This window comes from Procambarus clarkii, chromosome 54, assembly GCF_040958095.1.
Source record: "Procambarus clarkii isolate CNS0578487 chromosome 54, FALCON_Pclarkii_2.0, whole genome shotgun sequence".
NCBI lineage: Eukaryota > Metazoa > Arthropoda > Malacostraca > Decapoda > Cambaridae > Procambarus > Procambarus clarkii.
In genome coordinates, this window is record NC_091203.1 from 25329292 (window position 1) to 25349291 (window position 20000).

Sequence of the window (20000 nt, forward strand, 5' to 3'; positions counted from 1 at the left end):
ATCCTGTGAGATCAAGCAGAACTCTCCATCCCCGGCAAACAACTCTTCTTCATCGTGTGATTCAAGAGTTTCTTCAGTAACCAGGAACAGGGATGGAACGTCTGCACCTACCATTGACCCCAGGCTGACAGACTCAGGGATATCAGTGGAAGGTGGCGAGGACGGCATTAAGGCTCAGCCGGCCCCGAAGCCTCGTTCTTACGAAAAGCCGTGGCTGTCTCGCCCGCTGCCACCGAAAAAGAAGGAAGAACCCCGCAAGTCCCTTCCTCCTCCACCACCGATGCCCAAGAAGAATGTTCAGTCCAAGCTAAAGGCCCTTCTCGAGGCCCAGGAGCAGACAAGTGAGGAGACCAGGAGGCCTCGCCAGCCTCGCAAGAACCGCTGGGACGAGGTCATGAACAAAATCGCCGAGGGCCAGAAGGAAGATAAAGTGAGAACTAAGGTGAAGGAGGTGAAGAGCCGTCTGATGGAGGGGGTCATGACGCAGGCTCAGCTCTCACCACAAGCCGAACGTATCCGGCAGGAGAGGCGAGAACGGCGGGAACGGCGCGAGCGACAAGCAGCGAGTGCTGGTGTGGCTGCCAGGCGGGCCAGCCAAGCCAGAGGGGACAGGAAGAGAAGGTGAGTTCGAAGCTATTGTTGATTTGTCTTCTGGTACTTGCCGATCATCGAACTGCTTATATAAGTACTTAATGTTAGGCCAGAGTCATGATTTCTTGCATAGGGTTATCTTGAGATGATTTCGGGGCTTTTAGGTGTCCCCGCGGCCCGGTCTTCGACCAGGCCTCCACCCCCCAGGAAGCAGCCCGTGACAGCTGCCTAACACGCAGGTACCTATTTTACTGCTAGGTAACAGGGGCATAGGGTGAAAGAAACTCTGCCCATTATTTCTCGCCGGCGCCTGGGATCGAACCCGGGACCACAGGATCACAAGTCCAGTGTGCTGTCCGCTCCTCCGACCGGCTCCCTAAAGGTGCTCAAATCAAATCAAAAAAATCAAATGTTTATTTAGGTAAGGTACATACATACAAGAGATTTTACAAAGAGTGATGGATTTATAGATAGAGCTAGTACATACAATGCCTAAAGCCACTATTACGCAAAGCGTTTCGGGCATGAAGAGATTCATACTGTCCATTACACCAGCACTGTAACAACTTGCTTCGCTCATCCACTTTGACTAGTACGTACAGCAACAGCCTCGCTTCTTAAAGGTCGACAAATGTTTGTAGCGTATTGAGTTATTAAAACTACTTTGTGTGTGTATGTACACTTCCGAAACTCGCAAATTAAATAAGAACCAAATATAGGAATAAATAAAAGTCAAATATAAGAACCGCCTTTAAACATGAGTGTAAGTAATCATTCAGAACTTTGTATATCACATACGTCAGACCGATGCTGGAGTATGCGGCTCCAGTGTGGAACCTATATGTAGTCAGGCACGAGACGAAGTTAGTGAATGTTCACAGGTATATGCCACCAGAATAGTCCCGGAACTGAAAGGCACGAGTTATGAGGATAGGCTACAGGAATTAAACTTCACGTCGCTGGAAGACAGAAGTAGTAAAGTAGACAGGATTACAAAATTTACAAAATTTAAAAATTACAAAAATTCATATATATATATATGCTTATATATTATATATATGTTTACAAAATTCCCATGGAAATTTATACAATTAAGACAGGTTATTTAGCATGGGTAGTACTCGCATATATGGACGCGTACTTGGGTACTGAGTACCCAAATGAGTCGGGGGAGGGGGAACTAGATTCAGTTTTATATACATATACATCAATACATACAGATGTACTGTTCCTGAAAAAAAATGAATTACAGTATGTGAGAGGCCGGTTCAAAATATACTAGAGTTTGCGCTGCAAAAGTTACATTTTCTTTCATCGTCACGAGTTGGTGTCATAGAAAACTGAAACGTTTTCTTACAATTTTATAGGAAACTAAATTGTATCGAAAATAATAATTAATAATAATGATGAGAAGGATGAAAATAAGAATATTTATACATAAGAATATACATTTGTTACATCTATACATGGTACGACCATTCTTCAATATCCTTACCCGCATAAAATCATTCCTGAATTCTATCAATTTGTTTTAAAAGGCCGCGAATTACGTAATGTTTCAGGCATAGTTCATGCCTTAAAATGTCTTAACAAGAGAACATGCCTTAAAATGCCTTAACAAGTGAACATGCCTTAAAATGCCTTAACAAGTGAACATGCCTTAAAATGCCTTAACAAGTGAACATGCCTTAAAATGCCTTTACAAGTGAACATGCCTTAAAATGCCTTAACAAGAGAACATGTCTTAAAATGCCTTAACAAGAGAACATGTCTTAAAATGCCTTAACAGGAGAACATGCCTTAAAATGCCTTAACAAGTGAACATGCCTTAAAATGCCTTTACAAGTGAACATGCCTTAAAATGCCTTAACAGGAGAACATGCCTTAAAATGCCTTAACAGGAGAACATGCCTTAAAATGTCTTAACAAGTGAACATGCCTTAAAATGCCTTAACAAGAGAACATGCCTTAAATGCCTTAACAAGAGAACATGCCTTAAAATGTCTTAACAAGTGAACATGCCTTAAAATGCCTTAACAAGAGAACATGCCTTAAATGCCTTAACAAGTGAACATGCCTTAAAATGCCTTTACAAGTGAACATGCCTTAAAATGCCTTAACAGGAGAACATGCCTTAAAATGCCTTAACAAGAGAACATGCCTTAAAATGTCTTAACAAGTGAACATGCCTTAAAATGCCTTAACAAGAGAACATGCCTTAAAATGCCTTAACAGGAGAACATGCCTTAAAATGCCTTAACAGGAGAACATGCCTTAAAATGTCTTAACAAGTGAACATGCCTTAAAATGCCTTAACAAGAGAACATGCCTTAAATGCCTTAACAAGAGAACATGCCTTAAAATGTCTTAACAAGTGAACATGCCTTAAAATGCCTTAACAAGAGAACATGCCTTAAATGCCTTAACAAGTGAACATGCCTTAAAATGCCTTTACAAGTGAACATGCCTTAAAATGTCTTAACAAGAGAACATGCCTTAAAATGTCTTAACAAGTGAACATGCCTTAAAATGTCTTAACAAGAGAACATACCTTAAAATGCCTTAACAAGAGAACATGCCTTAAATGCCTTAAAATGCCTTAACAGGAGAACATGCCTTAAAATGCATACATATCGTACGGGCACGTGATAATGGCATCAAAATGTTCACTTACAACAAGGGATATACACCCAGAAGTGTATATTATTATACATTGATCTATAATGATGTGTATATCATTATACACCTTGTAAATGTATATCATTATACACTTTGTAAATGTATATCATTATACCCAGTTGCTAATGTATAAATGTATATCATTATACACTTTGTAAATGTATATCATTATACACTTTGTAAATGTATATCATTATACACTTTGTAAATGTATATCATTATACACTTTGTAAATGTATATCATTATACACTTTGTAAATGTATATCATTATACACTTTGTAAATGTATATCATTATACACATTTGCTACTAAATGTGTTTACAAATAAGACAAATTAAGGAGATAAAAATTCTTTACAGTCTCAATTAAAAAAATAATGTTGCTGTATTTTGCAATTTGATATTTTTCTGTATAAGTGTATTGTATATGCTTTTGAAATATGCTATTTTATCTTGTTCTTTTAATAGTTTTTTGTTGTATTTTTCTGTAGTGGGATATTTTATATCTTTTGTAATATTTAAAAATATATTTCTTCGATATTTTGACTACATTTTTAATTTTTTTTTTCATGTCTACATTAATCATTTATTTTTCGAGTCTTAATCTCATTCATTCATTCTTCACTTTTTTTTTAACTCTCTAAATTATATACTTTTTAATTCATTCATTTATTTTTAAAAACCTGTTCATCATTCTTCAATATTCTCTCTCTCTCTCTCTCTCTCTCTCTCTCTCTCATATATATATATTCTTTAATAATCTCATTTTCAAACATTTTTTATGAATATTATTAGTCATTCAGTCTTCAAAATCATCATTCTTATATATATTCGGGTTGAAAATCCACACTATTACATTCTTGACTGAATATCCAATTTTTTTTTAATTCATTCTTAAATAACCACTCATAAATACATTCATTCTTAACTGTTTTTTTCGCATATACGATAATTTCTTAATATCTAATCCTCATACAATCATTCTTAAACATCCTTATTCTCATGCACTCTTTCTTGAATATCTTCACGCATTCTTGCACTAAATCTGGAATATACTCATTCTTATGGAGTCATTCATGAATAGAGCCTCATTTATGCATTCATTCTTGAAAATTCTCACTCATACAATTAGTCTTAAATATTCTCACTCTTATAGAATTATTGATATTTAAAGATGTACAGATTTTGTAAAAGATGTACAGATTTGGTAAAAGATGTACAGATTTTGTAAAAGGTGTACAGATTTTTGTAAAAGATGTACAGATTTTTGTAAAAGATGTACAGATTTTTGTAAAAGATGTACAGATTTTGTAAAAGATGTATAGATTTTGTAAAAGATGTACAGATTTTGTAAAAGATTTACAGATTTTGTAAAAGATGTGCAGATTTTGTAAAAGATGTACAGATTTTGTAAAAGATGTACAGATGTTGTTAAAGATGTACAGATTTCGTCAGTAAATTCGTAAACGCTTAATGTAAATTGTGCCATTGTAATTTTGTTAGTTGCACCAATTCGCAAGTATTTTCCCTTGTAAATTGATGTAAATATGATCTTTTTATTGTATATTATTTATTAAAGGAAAAAAAAGTTGCTCCAATTCGAGTCATCCACTTTTGGAAACGTGCTCAGTTAGGCTAATTCGTTTACCTTTCCACATTAAATGGTCAGCTCCGTCTCTCTGTTTACAACTTCGGAACAAAAACAAATAACTTTGTTGCTGGAACAAAAACATATTAAGAGGTCAAGCAACCTTCTTAATCCATCGAAACAGATGCACAATGTCAATATTACGGCGCTGTAATTATTACTGGTAAGTCGCATTTGTTTTAACTGCTTGATTCCGTTAAGAGTGCGACGTGGGCCAGATTCACGAAGCAGGTTACGCAAGTACTTTACGAACGTGTACATCTTTCCTCAATCTTTGACGCCTTTGGTTACATTTATTAAACAGTTTACAAGCGTGAAAACTTGCCAATCAACTGTTGTTATTGTTATAAACAGCCTCCTGGTGCTTCGGAGCTCATTAACTGTTTAATAATTGTAAACAAAGCCGCCAAAGATTGAGAAAAGATGTACAGGTTCGTAAGTGCTGGCGTAACTGCTTCCTGAATCTAGCTCCTGGGCAACAAATATCTTTTGTCTTCTTCAGTACAATACATATATTAATTAATCACTGTCTCTCCCCCCCCCCCCACAGTTCCGCAAGCATCCGAAGCAACCGGACAAGCAGGGCCCCGTCACTCGACTCCTTACCGACCGATCCGGTTCGAGCCTACAGCCGGGGCTCTACACCGGAACACTCTGAGGCTTCACACAAGTCCAGTGAGTACACCCGTGAAGTTTTTAATGTGGGGTCTTGGGAGGTTTGTTTCACTTGCAGCGTCTTGCAAATGTAATGTGTAACTACTTAATTGTGCTTATGGGGGTTGAGCTCTGGCTCTTTGGTCCCACCTCTCAACCGTCAACAAGAAGCAAGTATGTGAACGAGATGGGAGTAACCATCAGGGGGATACTATTGCAATGTCCAGTGTCGTGATACATATATACATCACGTATATAATGTGATACATATATACATCACGTATATAACGTGATGTACTGTTGTAGATACATACTGAAGGTGTGACATTATTGCTGTTAAAATATCCAGTATCCAGGAGTAATCTACTGTAGAAGAGACAATTACTAATTAAAGATAATTCTTCTGAAAACCGGATTTTCTGTAAAAACATAATAATTAATAAACATATTATATATAAAATATCCAGTGTATAGGAGTAATCTGCTGTACAAAAGAAAATTACTAATTAACTAAAATGTTCTGAAAAGCGGATTTCTGTGAAAACAGAAGAATTAAGCACAAGGACATTTTAAATAATTAAAAGATGAAAATATATGAAATACAAAATGCCGCTCATTTTCATAGGAATTTTCTTGCCAGTCACACTGTCGATATTCAGCCCGGCCTTCTAAGATTTACCAACGCCAAGGAACTATCGTACTAAAGTGACCTTATCCTAACCTACCAGAGGACCCAAAACAAAAAACGGGACAGTATGTCAATTTCGCGAGCCGCTTCCATTTTCTAGTACGACAATTTTTGCCCTTAGGTAGAGTCTACGTCAAAATGCGACGGTCTATTAGGAGGACGGGTTGTGGTTTGTGTTCAACGGACCTCTTGCTGTTTGCCTCTGATGGCTTATTCTCTTGTAAACAATTCATACCTTAATTTGATGGTAAGCACACTAATAAGTTTAATTACAAGCCTATACAGTTAATCTTATTGACAAAGCTTCTAATCTCTATGGCAGTAGCGTATTGACACCCGGGTTTGAAATTGAAATTGAAATAAGTTTATTGAGGTAAAATACACACAAAGGGATGAGGTAGCTCACGCTATTATCACCCCGTTCAGTACATCGTGTTAATACATACATAGACACACATCACAAACAATAAACATATTACCAAACATTCTGAGAGCCGGGTTTGTTTCGTAAGCCTGACTCTTCTCTTCATTGTCGTAGCCTAATATGTTCCCCTGGCCAATAGCATCACCCATCAACATGAAGGGCAGCTTAATATGGTTTTAAAATAATTAATTGGAACTCTTGTGCTTAGTAGTAAGTTTAATTTACTCGCTTTGTGGTGGGAAAATTAAAATGGGATTTCGCTAGTGCATCATTAGCCTCGGATCCATAATGTATTCTATAAGTAATAAGTCCATTGACATAACTCTTTAACATAATGATTACCATAGGATGATATCCAGAAATCTTACCAGAAAGGTGTAAGATACATACTGTATTTTTACACGTATATAAAGTGTAAACAGTGGCACGTATTAGACAATAACACAATTATATGATTTGGTTGTTAGAACAGTGAAAGATGTTGGGTCGTAATTGTGAACGGAATCTATGATTCATTTAAATTAAAATTTTGCCCGGAGGGGCGAGTTTATTGGGCAGCGCCACTCATCTTGTGAGTGGACATACCGCCATTTGAAGACATCGACAGTGTGTGTGTGTGTGTGTGTGTGTGTGTGTGTGTGTGTGTGTGTGTGTGTGTGTGTGTGTGTGTGTGTGTGTGTTCGTGGTGGGGAGGAAGGGGATGTTAGGGCTAAGTGAAACGATTCGTCACTGTAACGAAGTGTCTTTATCTCAAAAACCCTGTAATGCATTATTGATTCTTATCTTAGTTTGACAGCCATTGCTATTTTGGTGATGCTGCTTATCTCATAGTTATTTTCATGGGCGAATTTTTTTAAATTTTGCCCCGAGGGGCGAGTTTATTGGGCAGCGTCACTCATCTTGTGAGTGGACACACCGCCATAGTGACAGTATTGGGCAGCGTCACTCACCCTGTGAGTGGACACACCGCCATAGTGACAGTATTGGGCAGCGCCACTCATCCTGTGAGTGGACACACCACCATAGTGACAGTATTGGGCAGCGCCACTCATCCTGTGAGTGGACACACCGTCATAGTGACAGTATTGGGCAGCGCCACTCATCCTGTGAGTGGACACCGCCATAGTGACAGTATTGGGCAGCGCCACTCATCCTGTGAGTGGACACACCGCCATAGTGACAGTATTGGGCAGCGCCACTCATCCTGTGAGTGGACACACCGCCATAGCAGCATGTACAACACTCCCCAATAGGAAGAAAACCCGCTGGGTTGTTCATCCTGTCACTTGTACCCAGACACAGCTGGGACTTGCTTAACTGTCTCAAGTGAATTCTTACTTCATTGCTATTTTGGGGAGTAAGTCTGAATTTTTTCTTACGGCCACAAATACTTGAAATTCACACTAGGTGAATTTCAAGTATTCACAGTAGAACATCGATCATTTTGTTGTACAAGAAGAACCACAATAAGGTTAGCAGACTTCTAGGTGTTACCACTGCTAGGCTTAGGCTCGGCTACAAGTACCTCTGGCAGTTTACACCACCTGCTGACGTAGACTAGACTAAATGTAAACTCTGTCAGCAGAACTATTCACACACTTTAGTCATAATAGAACTGAATGCGAAAAATCAGCCGCGGAATTCGGAGATAACTTTATCAACGGTTTCAAGTAATGTGTAAGTACTTCATTCATAATGACAAGTACTACCAAGAATCCAAAGATTGCTGACTGTAGGTGCTTCATGCACATGACTGTAAGGTTCCGCTTAGTTGGCAGGTGTGGAGAAAAACTTCATTCATGAACAATGGAGAGTTCACTTCCAGAACCCATTATGTGCCTCTTTTAAATTTTAAAAATTTTGCCCCGAGGGGCGAGTTTATTGGGCAGCGCCACTCATCCTGTGAGTGGACACACCGCCATAGTGACAGTATTGGGCAGCGCCACTCATCCTGTGAGTGGACACACCGCCATAGTGACAGTATTGGGCAGCGCCACTCATCCTGTGAGTGGACATACCGCCATAGTGACAGTATTGGGCAGCGTCACTCATCTTGTGAGTGGACACACCGCCATAGTGACAGTATTGGGCAGCGCCACTCATCCTGTGAGTGGACACACCGCCATAGTGACAGTATTGGGCAGCGTCACTCATCCTGTGAGTGGACATACCGCCATAGTGACAGTATTGGGCAGCGTCACTCATCTTGTGAGTGGACACACCGCCATAGTGACAGTATTGGGCAGCGCCACTCATCCTGTGAGTGGACACACCGCCATAGTGACAGTATTGGGCAGCGTCACTCATCCTGTGAGTGGACATACCGCCATAGTGACAGTATTGGGCAGCGTCACTCATCTTGTGAGTGGACATACCGCCATAGTGACAGTATTGGGCAGCGTCACTCATCTTGTGAGTGGACACACCGCCATAGTGACAGTATTGGGCAGCGCCACTCATCCTGTGAGTGGACATACCGCCATAGTGACAGTATTGGGCAGCGCCACTCATCCTGTGAGTGGACATACCGCCATAGCAGCATGTACAACACTCCCCAATAGGAAGAAAACCCGCTGGGTTGTTCATCCTGTGTAACCCTGTCCACTACCGCTCACGGGATGAGTATAGGCTGAAATAATAAATGACTCAACTCAACTCACTCTCAAAAGTGTTTAGCTTCGATTTGCAGTGAAATATCAGGTGAAATCAGGTGAAATATCAGCAAAACAAAATCCAATACAAAAAAAACTCTTACCCCTCAAGTTTCTCATTATCGCTATCAAAACACTTGGCCGCTCTTCAACAGTGTCCATTTGTATATAGCATCGGTCAACCGGTTGTGGGGGAAAATGGGTAGACGAGGTTGGACGATCCACATCAATATCTGACGAAAAAGAAAAGTTGTGAGAGCTGATTGTCATCGATATAGAAAGTAAAAACGTGTAACTTATTCCAATCAGTCCAAATCCAGACTTTCAAGTCCAATCGAGACAATGGACTTGAAAGAATGGGTTACATCACAGCTTGGTGGTAGTATATGGACGCATTTTAATTTATTTTATTAATTGATTTATATACAAGAAGGTACATTGGGATTGTGAGGATACATAGCATAGTATTTACAATCTTGTAAAGCCACTAGTACGCGCAGCGTTTCTGGCAGGTCCTTCATCTAACAGATAATGTTAAGTAGGTAAATTCTAGCAGAATTAATAAAATATAAGAAATATTAATGTGTCATTGTGTGTTCTAATAAGTTTAAGATTAAGGCAAGATTAAAGTACAATATTTTCTTGGATTTTACAGCGTTTATCAGGCTTTATTGGCATGATAAATGTTTTTTTTAGTTAATGTTTGAGCTTCAGGTTTCGTAATCATATTTATTTAATTGTGGGTAATAATATTATTGCAACTGTTGGCTGTTGTAATTGTGTGGAGTCAAAGTGTTCACAGTCGTGTCGTACATAGACCGTTTTCTAATTAGTGAAAGTGTATATATTATAGAGTTAGGCTGCGGATAGTTACTGCTAGTTAGGTTGGGTTGGTATAGGTTAGGCTAGAATCTAGCCTAACCTATAGCTTACAAACATACAATCTAGCCGCTAGATTGTATATTTGTGAGCGAACCGTCTTTTAAACGTAGTGATCTGTATATACTGTGATGATGTATTACGAGAGAGAGAGAGAGAGAGAGAGAGAGAGAGAGAGAGAGAGAGAGAGAGAGAGAGAGAGAGAGAGAGAGAGAAAGAGAGAGAGAGAGAGAGAGGGGGGAGGGGGGCAGAAAAAGAGCTAATGTTTATAGTTTTTAAGCGGTCCCCCCCCCCCCCCGCCCTCCTCCCCCCTTACACCAATAATGGCAGTTTGAAATTTATTTTTGAACTCGAGGCGACAGTCGTTGGTTCAACCGTCGCTTACATGTTTGCGGTGCAGGGCGCCAGGAGGCCTGCTGTGTGCCAGCCCCGAGGCTCTGTGTGTTAGGGTGCCTCTGGCATCCATCTTACTAGGTGTTAGGGGTGCCTCTGGCATCCATCTTACTAGGTGTTAGGGGTGCCTCTGGCATCCATCTTACTAGGTGTTAGGGGTGCCTCTGGCATCCATCTCACTAGGTGTTAGGGTGCCTCTGGCATCCATCTCACTAGGTGTTAGGGTGCATCTGGCATCCATCTCACTAGGTGTTAAGGTGCCTCTGGCCTCCATGTCACTAGGTGTTAGGGTGCCTCTGGCATCCATCTCGCTAGGTGTTAGGGGTGCCTCTGGCATCCATCTCACTAGGTGTTAGGGTGCCTCTGGCATCCATCTCACTAGGTGTTAGGGTGCATCTGGCATCCATCTCACTAGGTGTTAGGGGTGCATCTGGCATCCACCTCACTAGGTTAAAGTTACTATAACATCCAGCTCAAAAATTATGAGTAGGATTAAGACAAAGGAGGACAGCAAGAGGCTACAAGATGACCTGGATAAACAATGGATGGTCCAACAGCTCCAGGATTTAACTCCAGTAAATACATGTAAAGTAATGAAATTAGGTGTAGGGAGCAGGCGGCCGGATACAAGGTACCAAATTGGACATGAAATCCTTCATGAAACTCTTTACGAGTCTGGGGAGACATGATCACTACATGTAGAGAGGGTAGATACAGACAGACTATTTATCACAGGTGGTACTCACACAATGGAACACAGGTGGAAACTTGAGTATTCAGATGAGACACAGAGACATTAGAATGAACTTTTTCAATGTCAGAGTAGTTAGTAAATAGAATTAATGGCAGTATGGAGGCTGACTCCATACACAGTTTCAAGTGTAGATATGATAGAGCCCAATAGGTTCAGGAACCTGTACACCAGTTGATTGACGGTTGAGAGGCGGGACCACAGAGCCAGAGCTCAACTACTGCAAGCACAGCAATGTGTTACGGGGGGTGAATCCTTACAAACACGTATCCACTAACGAAACCTTTACATCCGTCCTCAACCATGGTGACTTAGATGGTAGTTATTAATGAGTTTGAGATCCGTATAGCGCTCAGAGGTTGTTTATAACAATAACAACCGCGGGTTGTGAAGTTTCTAAGCTCGTAAGATGTTAAATAAATACATAGCCGCCATGATTGAGAAAAGATGTACAGGTTTCGTACACGTTTCTGGCGAGGAAAAACAGTTGCATTTTGTACGGAGTGGGAAATGGGGCGGACGGGATGTATATAGCACTTGAGGGCCATATTAGTGCCTTGAAGATATAGGTTGTGACCGCTCGCTGCGGGTCTATCTGTCTGTTGTGTCCTTGGTCGGTCAGCACCTGTCTGTCTGTCTGTCTGTCTGTCTGTCTGTCTGTCTGTCTGTCTGTCTGTCTGTCTTGCATGGTGGGGTGGCACCACAGGTGGGGGGGGGGGGGGCTAGCTGGCACTAGAGCGGGAGTAATCAGGTCCTGAGGCCGCCTTCAAGTGCTGGTTCATCGCTTCTCTCCGCCTCAGGTTAAGAGAAATGTGTAGAGGAGCCCAGGGACCAGATTCACGAAGCAGTTACGCAAGCACTGACGAACCTGTACATCTTTTCTCAATCTTTGGCGGCTTTGTTTACAATTATTAAACAGTTAATGAGCTCGGAAGCACCAGGAGGCTGTTTATAACAATAACAACAGTTGATTGGCAAGTTTTCATGCTTGTAAACTGTTTAATAAATGTAACCAAAGCCGTCAAAGATTGAGGAAAGATGTACAGGTTCGTAAGTGCTTGCGTAACTGCTTCGTGAATCTTGGCCCAGGCTTTTATCTCACAACTTGTCCGAGGTATTGATAGTTGTGGTGGTGGTGGTGGTGTTGGAGATGGTGGTGTTGGAGATGGTGGTGGTGGTGATGGTGGTGTTGGAGATGGTGGTGTTGGAGATGGTGGTGTTGGAGATGGTGGTGGTGGTGGTGGTGTTGGAGATGGTGGTGTTGGTGGTGGTGGTGTTGGTGGTGGTGGTGGTGTTGGAGATGGTGGTGTTGGAGATGGTGGTGTTGGAGATGGTGGTGGTGGTGGTGGTGTTGGAGATGGTGGTGTTGGTGGTGGTGGTGTTGGTGGTGGTGGTGGTGTTGGAGATGGTGGTGGTGGTGGTGTTGGAGATGGTGGTGTTGGAGATGGTGGTGGTGGTGGTGTTGGAGATGGTGGTGTTGGTGGTGGTGGTGTTGGAGATGGTGGTGTTGGAGATGGTGGTGTTGGTGGTGGTGGTGTTGGAGATGGTGGTGCTAATGGTGGTGTTGGAGATGGTGTTGGAGGTGGTGGTGTTGGAGATGGTGGTGTTGGAGATGGTGGTGGTGGTGGTGTTGGAGATGGTGGTGTTGGAGATGGTGGTGGTGGTGGTGTTGGAGATGGTGGTGTTGGTGGTGGTGGTGTTGGAGATGGTGGTGCTAATGGTGGTGTTGGAGATGGTGTTGGAGGTGGTGGTGTTGGAGATGGTGGTGTTGGAGATGGTGGTGTTGGTGGTGGTGGTGCTGGAGATGGTGGTGCTAATGGTGGTGTTGGAGGTGGTGGTGTTGGAGATGGTGTTGGAGGTGGTGGTGTTTGAGATGGTGGTGGTGGTGGTGGTGGTGGTGGTGGTGTTGGAGATGGTGGTGGTGGTGGTGGTGGTGGTGTTGGAGATGGTGGTGTTGGAGATGGTGGTGTTGGAGATGGTGGTGGTGGAGATGGTGGTGGTGGAGATGGTGGTGAAGATAGAAATGCGGCTCTCGTACCCACCTAAGAGTGCTTACCAAAAAGTGCTGGTCTCTTGTTGGGTATAAGTTGTGGAAGCCACCTCCCTCCACAACTCTTAAGGTCAGATCTGACAAAGAATCCACACGTCAGTATACATACATTATAATACAGCAGGTACAAGGCTCACCTGTCTGTAGCCAGCGACAGGTGGATACACCCTCCCACACACACCCTCCCACACACGCACCCTCCCACACACACCCTCCCACACGCCCACCCAGGTAACTTCCGCGCCCCCAGGGTGAGTGGGAGTGGGGCGCCTACTTCCGGTTTGTCACACTAGAAGATATAATCACCAGCCGGAGGTGTGAGCCCCTGGCGGTACCCGCACTACCACCACCACTACCAGCACTACCACCACTACCACCACCACTACCACCACCACTACCAGCACCACCACCACTACCACCACCAGTACCACCACCACTACCAGCACTACCACCACCAGTACCACCACCACTACCAGCACTACCACCACTACCACCACCACTACCACCACCACTACCAGCACTACCACCACCACTACCAGCACTACCACCACCAGTACCACCACCACTACCAGCACTACCACCACTACCACCACCAGTACCACCACCACTACCAGCACTACCACCACTACCACCACCACTACCACCACCACTACCACCACCACTACCAGCACTACCACCACTACCACCACCACTACCACCACCACTACCACCACCACTACCAGCACTACCAGCACTACCACCACCAGTACCACCACCACTACCAGCACTACCACCACTACCACCACCAGTACCACCACCACTACCAGCACTACCACCACTACCACCACCAGTACCACCACCACTACCAGCACTACCACCACTACCACCACCACTACCACCACCACTACCAGCACTACCACCACTACCACCACCAGTACCACCACCACTACCAGCACTACCACCACTACCACCACCACTACCACCACCACTACCAGCACTACCACCACTACCACCACCAGTACCACCACCACTACCAGCACTACCACCACTACCACCACCACTACCACCACCACTACCACCACCACTACCAGCACTACCACCACTACCACCACCACTACCACCACCACTACCAGCACTACCACCACCACCACCAAACAGGTTAAGGTGCGATGTTCAGTAGGTTAGCGAGCTTGGGGGGCCCTACCATAGTGTTCAGTGTACTACTAGGGTGTCTATTGGCTGGTTCAAAACCCAATGTTGGTAGTGTGAGCACAGGTACTAGGGTGTACTAGGGTGTATGAGGGCCGCCACTCATACCAAGTGTATATGAAGGGTGTAGTAGACCCGCCGCCCTTAGATCACCCTAGTTCCCTGCTCCCTGTACCACTGAAGGAATAGCCACTGTATTTCCTCCTGTTACTTCAATAACCTAACCAGGGAGCCGGTCGGCCGAGCGGACAGCACGCGGGGCTTGTGATCCTGTGGTCCTGGGTTCGATCCCAGGCGCCGGCGAGAAACAATGGGTAGAGTTTCTTTCACCCTATGCCCCCTGTTACCTAGCAGTAAAATAGGTACCTCGGTGTTAGTCAGCTGTCACGGGCTGCTTCCTGGGGGTAGAGTCCTGGTCGAGGACCGGGCCGCGGGAACACTAAAGCCCCGAAATCATCTCAAGATAACCTCAAGATAACCTCTCCTCCTAGTCTTTCTCTGTGTTCCTTACTGAGGGGGTGTGTTGTGTCTTGCGGTGTGGGGGTCACCACCTGCATTAATCAGCCACTTACTCATCCACTTGCGAAACCTGTGCATCTTTCTCAATCATGGCGGCTTTTATTTATGATTTATTATGCACAGGGGCTTGATAGCTGAGTGGACAGCGCTCGGGATCCGTAGTCCTGAGGTTCAGGATTCGATCCCCCCAGTGGAGGCGGAAACAAATGGGAAGAGTTTCTTTCACCCTGATGTCCCGGTTCACCTAGCAGTTAATAGGTACCTGGGAGTTAGACAGCTCCCAGGTACCCAGACAATTTTTTTTACAAATTATAGAGGACGAATTGTGTGTGTTTCTAGCTATACGTGATTGTATTCACCTAGTTGTGCTTGCGGGGGTTGAACTCTGGCTCTTTGGTCCCGCCTCTCAACCGTCAATCACTATACGTGATTTGGGATTATAAGGTGTTTACTATGGGGGAGTCATCGGACCTAACTCCATAAGGTGGGAATAATGTACTACAACCACTTAGCCAGAGACGCTTGACATTGACTTAAAACACACTTAAGTTTCCAAGAGTCCATGGGCCAGATCCACGAAGCAGTTACGCAAGCACTTACGAACCTGGGGCCAGATTCACGAAGCAGTTACGCAAGCACTTACGAACCTGGGGCCAGATTCACGAAGCAGTTACGCAAGCACTTACGAACCTGGGGCCAGATTCACGAAGCAGTTACGCAAGCACTTACGAACCTGGGGCCAGATTCACGAAGCAGTTACGCAAGCACTTACGAACCTGTACATCTTTCCTCAATCTTTGACGGCTTTGGTTACATTTATTAAACAGTTTACAAGCATGAAAACTTGCCAATCAACTGTTGTTATTGTTATAAACAGCCTCCTGGTGCTTCGGAGCTCATTAACTGTTTAATAACTGTAAACAAAGCCGCCAAAGATTAAGAAAAGATGTACAGGTTCGTAAGTGCTTGCGTAAGTGCTTTCGTGAATCTGGCCCCAGTGCTATAGTCTGCCACTGATGCTAGGCTTTCCTCACCTTGCCTTTGACTTAAGACACACTTAAGTTACTCTACCACTGATGCTAGGCTGTCCTCACCTTGCCTTTGACTCAAGACACACTTAAGTTACTCTACCACTGATGCTAGGCTGTCCTCACCTTGCCTTTGACTCAAGACACACTTAAGTTACTCTACCACTGATGCTAGGCTGTCCTCACCTTGCCTTTGACTCAAGACACACTTAAGTTACTCTACCACTGATGCTAGGCTGTCCTCACCTTGCCTTTGACTCAAGACACACTTAAGTTACTCTACCACTGATGCTAGGCTGTCCTCACCTTGCCTTTGACTCAAGACACACTTAAGTTTCCAAGCGAATATCGACTTACAGCCACAACAAAACTCCTGTTGCTCATTATCCCTTAAAACAGCCTTCGTGAGATATTGCTAATGAGATCCGAAGCTTTTCTTAATTCCAACTATTTTTTAATGTAGAATCTTGCAGATACACCATAACCGACTGACTGGGATGCTAGAACCAACAGCATAGTGGATCATCTACAAGATTGTAACGACTCATTTAACATAAAATTTATAAACTTTAATCTGATCTATTAGCCTGTTGTTTGCTCTGATCCATCAGACTATTGTTGCCTCGCACTCTTACAGACGTTACAGTCTGTAAGAGTCTCTAGGTCAGCAGCTGCCTCTAGTGTCTTACAGGTCTGCTGCTTTGTTCTTCCTTTGTGTTATTACAGGTCTGCTGCCTTGTTCCTTTGTGTTATTACAGGTCTGCTGCCTTGTTCCTTTGTGTTATTACAGGTCTGCTGCCTTGTTCCTTTGTGTTCTTACAGGTCTGCTGCCTTGTTCTGTGTGTTCTTACAGGTCTGCTGTTTTGTTTTTTGTGTTCTTACAGGTCTGCTGCCTTGTTCCTTTGTGTTCTTACAGGTCTGCTGCCTTGTTCTTTGTGTTCTTACAGGTCTGCTGCCTTGTTCCTTTGTGTTCTTACAGGTCTGCTGCCTTGTTCTGTGTGTTCTTACAGGTCTGCTGTTTTGTTCTTTGTGTTCTTACAGGTCTGCTGCCTTGTTCTGTGTGTTCTTACAGGTCTGCTGTTTTGTTCTTTGTGTTCTTACAGGTCTGCTGCCTTGTTCCTTTGTGTTCTTACAGGTCTGCTGCCTTGTTCCTTTGTGTTCTTACAGGTCTGCTGCCTTGTTCCTTTGTGTTCTTACAGGTCTGCTGCCTTGTTCCTTTGTGTTCTTACAGGTCTGCTGCCTTGTTCTGTGTTCTTACAGGTCTGCTGTTTTGTTCTTTGTGTTCTTACAGGTCTGCTGCCTTGTTCTGTGTGTTCTTACAGGTCTGCTGTTTTGTTCTTTGTGTTCTTACAGGTCTGCTGCCTTGTTCCTTTGTGTTCTTACAGGTCTGCTGCCTTGTTCTTTGTGTTCTTACAGGTCTGCTGCCTTGTTCTTTGTGTTCTTACAGGTCTGCTGCCTTGTTCCTTTGTGTTCTTACAGGTCTGCTGCCTTGTTCCTTTGTGTTCTTACAGGTCTGCTGCCTTGTTCCTTTGTGTTCTTACAGGTCTGCTGTTTTGTTCTTTGTGTTCTTACAGGTCTGCTGTTTTGTTCTTTGTGTTCTTACAGGTCTGCTGTTTTGTTCTTTGTGTTCTTACAGGTCTGCTGCCTTGTTCTTTGTGTTCTTACAGGTCTGCTGCCTTGTTCCTTTGTGTTCTTACAGGTCTGCTGCCTTGTTCCTTTGTGTTCTTACAGGTCTGCTGCCTTGTTCTGTGTGTTCTTACAGGTCTGCTGTTTTGTTTTTTGTGTTCTTACAGGTCTGCTGCTTTGTTCTTCCTTTGTGTTCTTACAGGTCTGCTGCCTTGTTCCTTTGTGTTCTTACAGGTCTGCTGCCTTGTTCCTTTGTGTTCTTACAGGTCTGCTGCCTTGTTCTGTGTGTTCTTACAGGTCTGCTGTTTTGTTCTGTGTGTTCTTACAGGTCTGCTGTTTTGTTTTTTGTGTTCTTACAGGTCTGCTGCCTTGTTCCTTTGTGTTCTTACAGGTCTGCTGCCTTGTTCTTTGTGTTCTTACAGGTCTGCTGCCTTGTTCCTTTGTGTTCTTACAGGTCTGCTGCCTTGTTCTGTGTGTTCTTACAGGTCTGCTGTTTTGTTCTTTGTGTTCTTACAGGTCTGCTGCCTTGTTCTGTGTGTTCTTACAGGTCTGCTGTTTTGTTCTTTGTGTTCTTACAGGTCTGCTGCCTTGTTCCTTTGTGTTCTTACAGGTCTGCTGCCTTGTTCCTTTGTGTTCTTACAGGTCTGCTGCCTTGTTCCTTTGTGTTCTTACAGGTCTGCTGCCTTGTTCCTTTGTGTTCTTACAGGTCTGCTGCCTTGTTCTGTGTGTTCTTACAGGTCTGCTGTTTTGTTCTTTGTGTTCTTACAGGTCTGCTGCCTTGTTCTGTGTGTTCTTACAGGTCTGCTGTTTTGTTCTTTGTGTTCTTACAGGTCTGCTGCCTTGTTCCTTTGTGTTCTTACAGGTCTGCTGCCTTGTTCTTTGTGTTCTTACAGGTCTGCTGCCTTGTTCTTTGTGTTCTTACAGGTCTGCTGCCTTGTTCCTTTGTGTTCTTACAGGTCTGCTGCCTTGTTCTTTGTGTTCTTACAGGTCTGCTGCCTTGTTCCTTTGTGTTCTTACAGGTCTGCTGCCTTGTTCCTTTGTGTTCTTACAGGTCTGCTGTTTTGTTCTTTGTGTTCTTACAGGTCTGCTGTTTTGTTCTTTGTGTTCTTACAGGTCTGCTGTTTTGTTCTTTGTGTTCTTACAGGTCTGCTGCCTTGTTCTTTGTGTTCTTACAGGTCTGCTGTTTTGTTCTTTGTGTTCTTACAGGTCTGCTGCTTTGTTCTTTGTGTTCTTACTGGTCTGCTGCTTTGTTCTTCCTTTGTGTTCTTACTGGTCTGCTGCTTTGTTCTTCCTTTGTGTTCTTACAGGTCTGCTGCTTTGTTCTTCCTTTGTGTTCTTACTGGTCTGCTGCTTTGTTCTTCCTTTGTGTTCTTACTGGTCTGCTGCTTTGTTCTTCCTTTGTGTTCTTACAGGTCTGCTGTTTTGTTCTTCCTTTGTGTTCTTACAGGTCTGCTGTTTTGTTCTTCCTTTGTGTTCTTACAGGTCTGCTGTTTTGTTCTTCCTTTGTGTTCTTACAGGTCTGCTGTTTTGTTCTTCCTTTGTGTTCTTACAGGTCTGCTGTTTTGTTCTTTGTGTTCTTACAGGTCTGCTGCCTTGTCCTTTGTGTTCTTACTGGTCTGCTGTTTTGTTCTTTGTGTTCTTACTGGTCTGCTGTTTTGTTCTTTGTGTTCTTACAGGTCTGCTGCCTTGTTCTTTGTGTTCTTACTGGTCTGCTGTTTTGTTCTTTGTGTTCTTACAGGTCTGCTGCATTGTTCTTCATTTGTATTCTTTCGTTCTTACGTGTACGAATATGTAATCTATGACACCTGTAGCCTGTTACATATATATGTAACCTCCGCCATCTTTAATCTGCAAGATATGTACCCTATGTAATCTGCACCTTTTGTAATGCACAATGATATCACATTAGTGGGCTATATCTATGATGATATCGTGAAGGTAAGGCGATGATGGGCACCAGGGTTTGGGGTACCCTAAGATATCCAGATAACCTGGGGCCAGATTCACGAAAGCACTTACGAACCTGTCCATCTTTTCTCAATCTTTGGCGGCTTTGTTTACAATTATTAAACAGTTAATGAGCTCCGAAGCACCAGGAGGCTGTTTATAACAATAACAACAGTTGATTGGCAAGTTTTCATGCTTGTAAACTGTTTAATAAATGTAACCAAAGCCGTCAAAGATTGAGGAAAGATGTACACGTTCGTAAGTGCTTGCGTAACTGCTTCGTG

The 20000-nt window shown here is 43.3% G+C and overlaps 1 protein-coding gene across 2 annotated transcripts in view; it reads left to right on the plus strand.

The window, feature by feature from the left end:
• Window positions 1-6: 6 nt before the first annotated feature.
• Window positions 7-20000, plus strand: part of LOC123771323 (microtubule-associated tumor suppressor 1 homolog) — a 358321-nt gene continuing 338327 nt past the window's right edge. For both annotated transcript variants that reach the window (XM_069305205.1, XM_069305206.1), the window contains exons 1-2: window positions 7-621; window positions 5469-5593. In XM_069305205.1, coding sequence (XP_069161306.1) covers window positions 281-621; window positions 5469-5593 — 466 coding nt within the window. In that variant the 5' untranslated portion in view covers window positions 7-280. The remainder of the gene's footprint in view (window positions 622-5468; window positions 5594-20000) is intronic.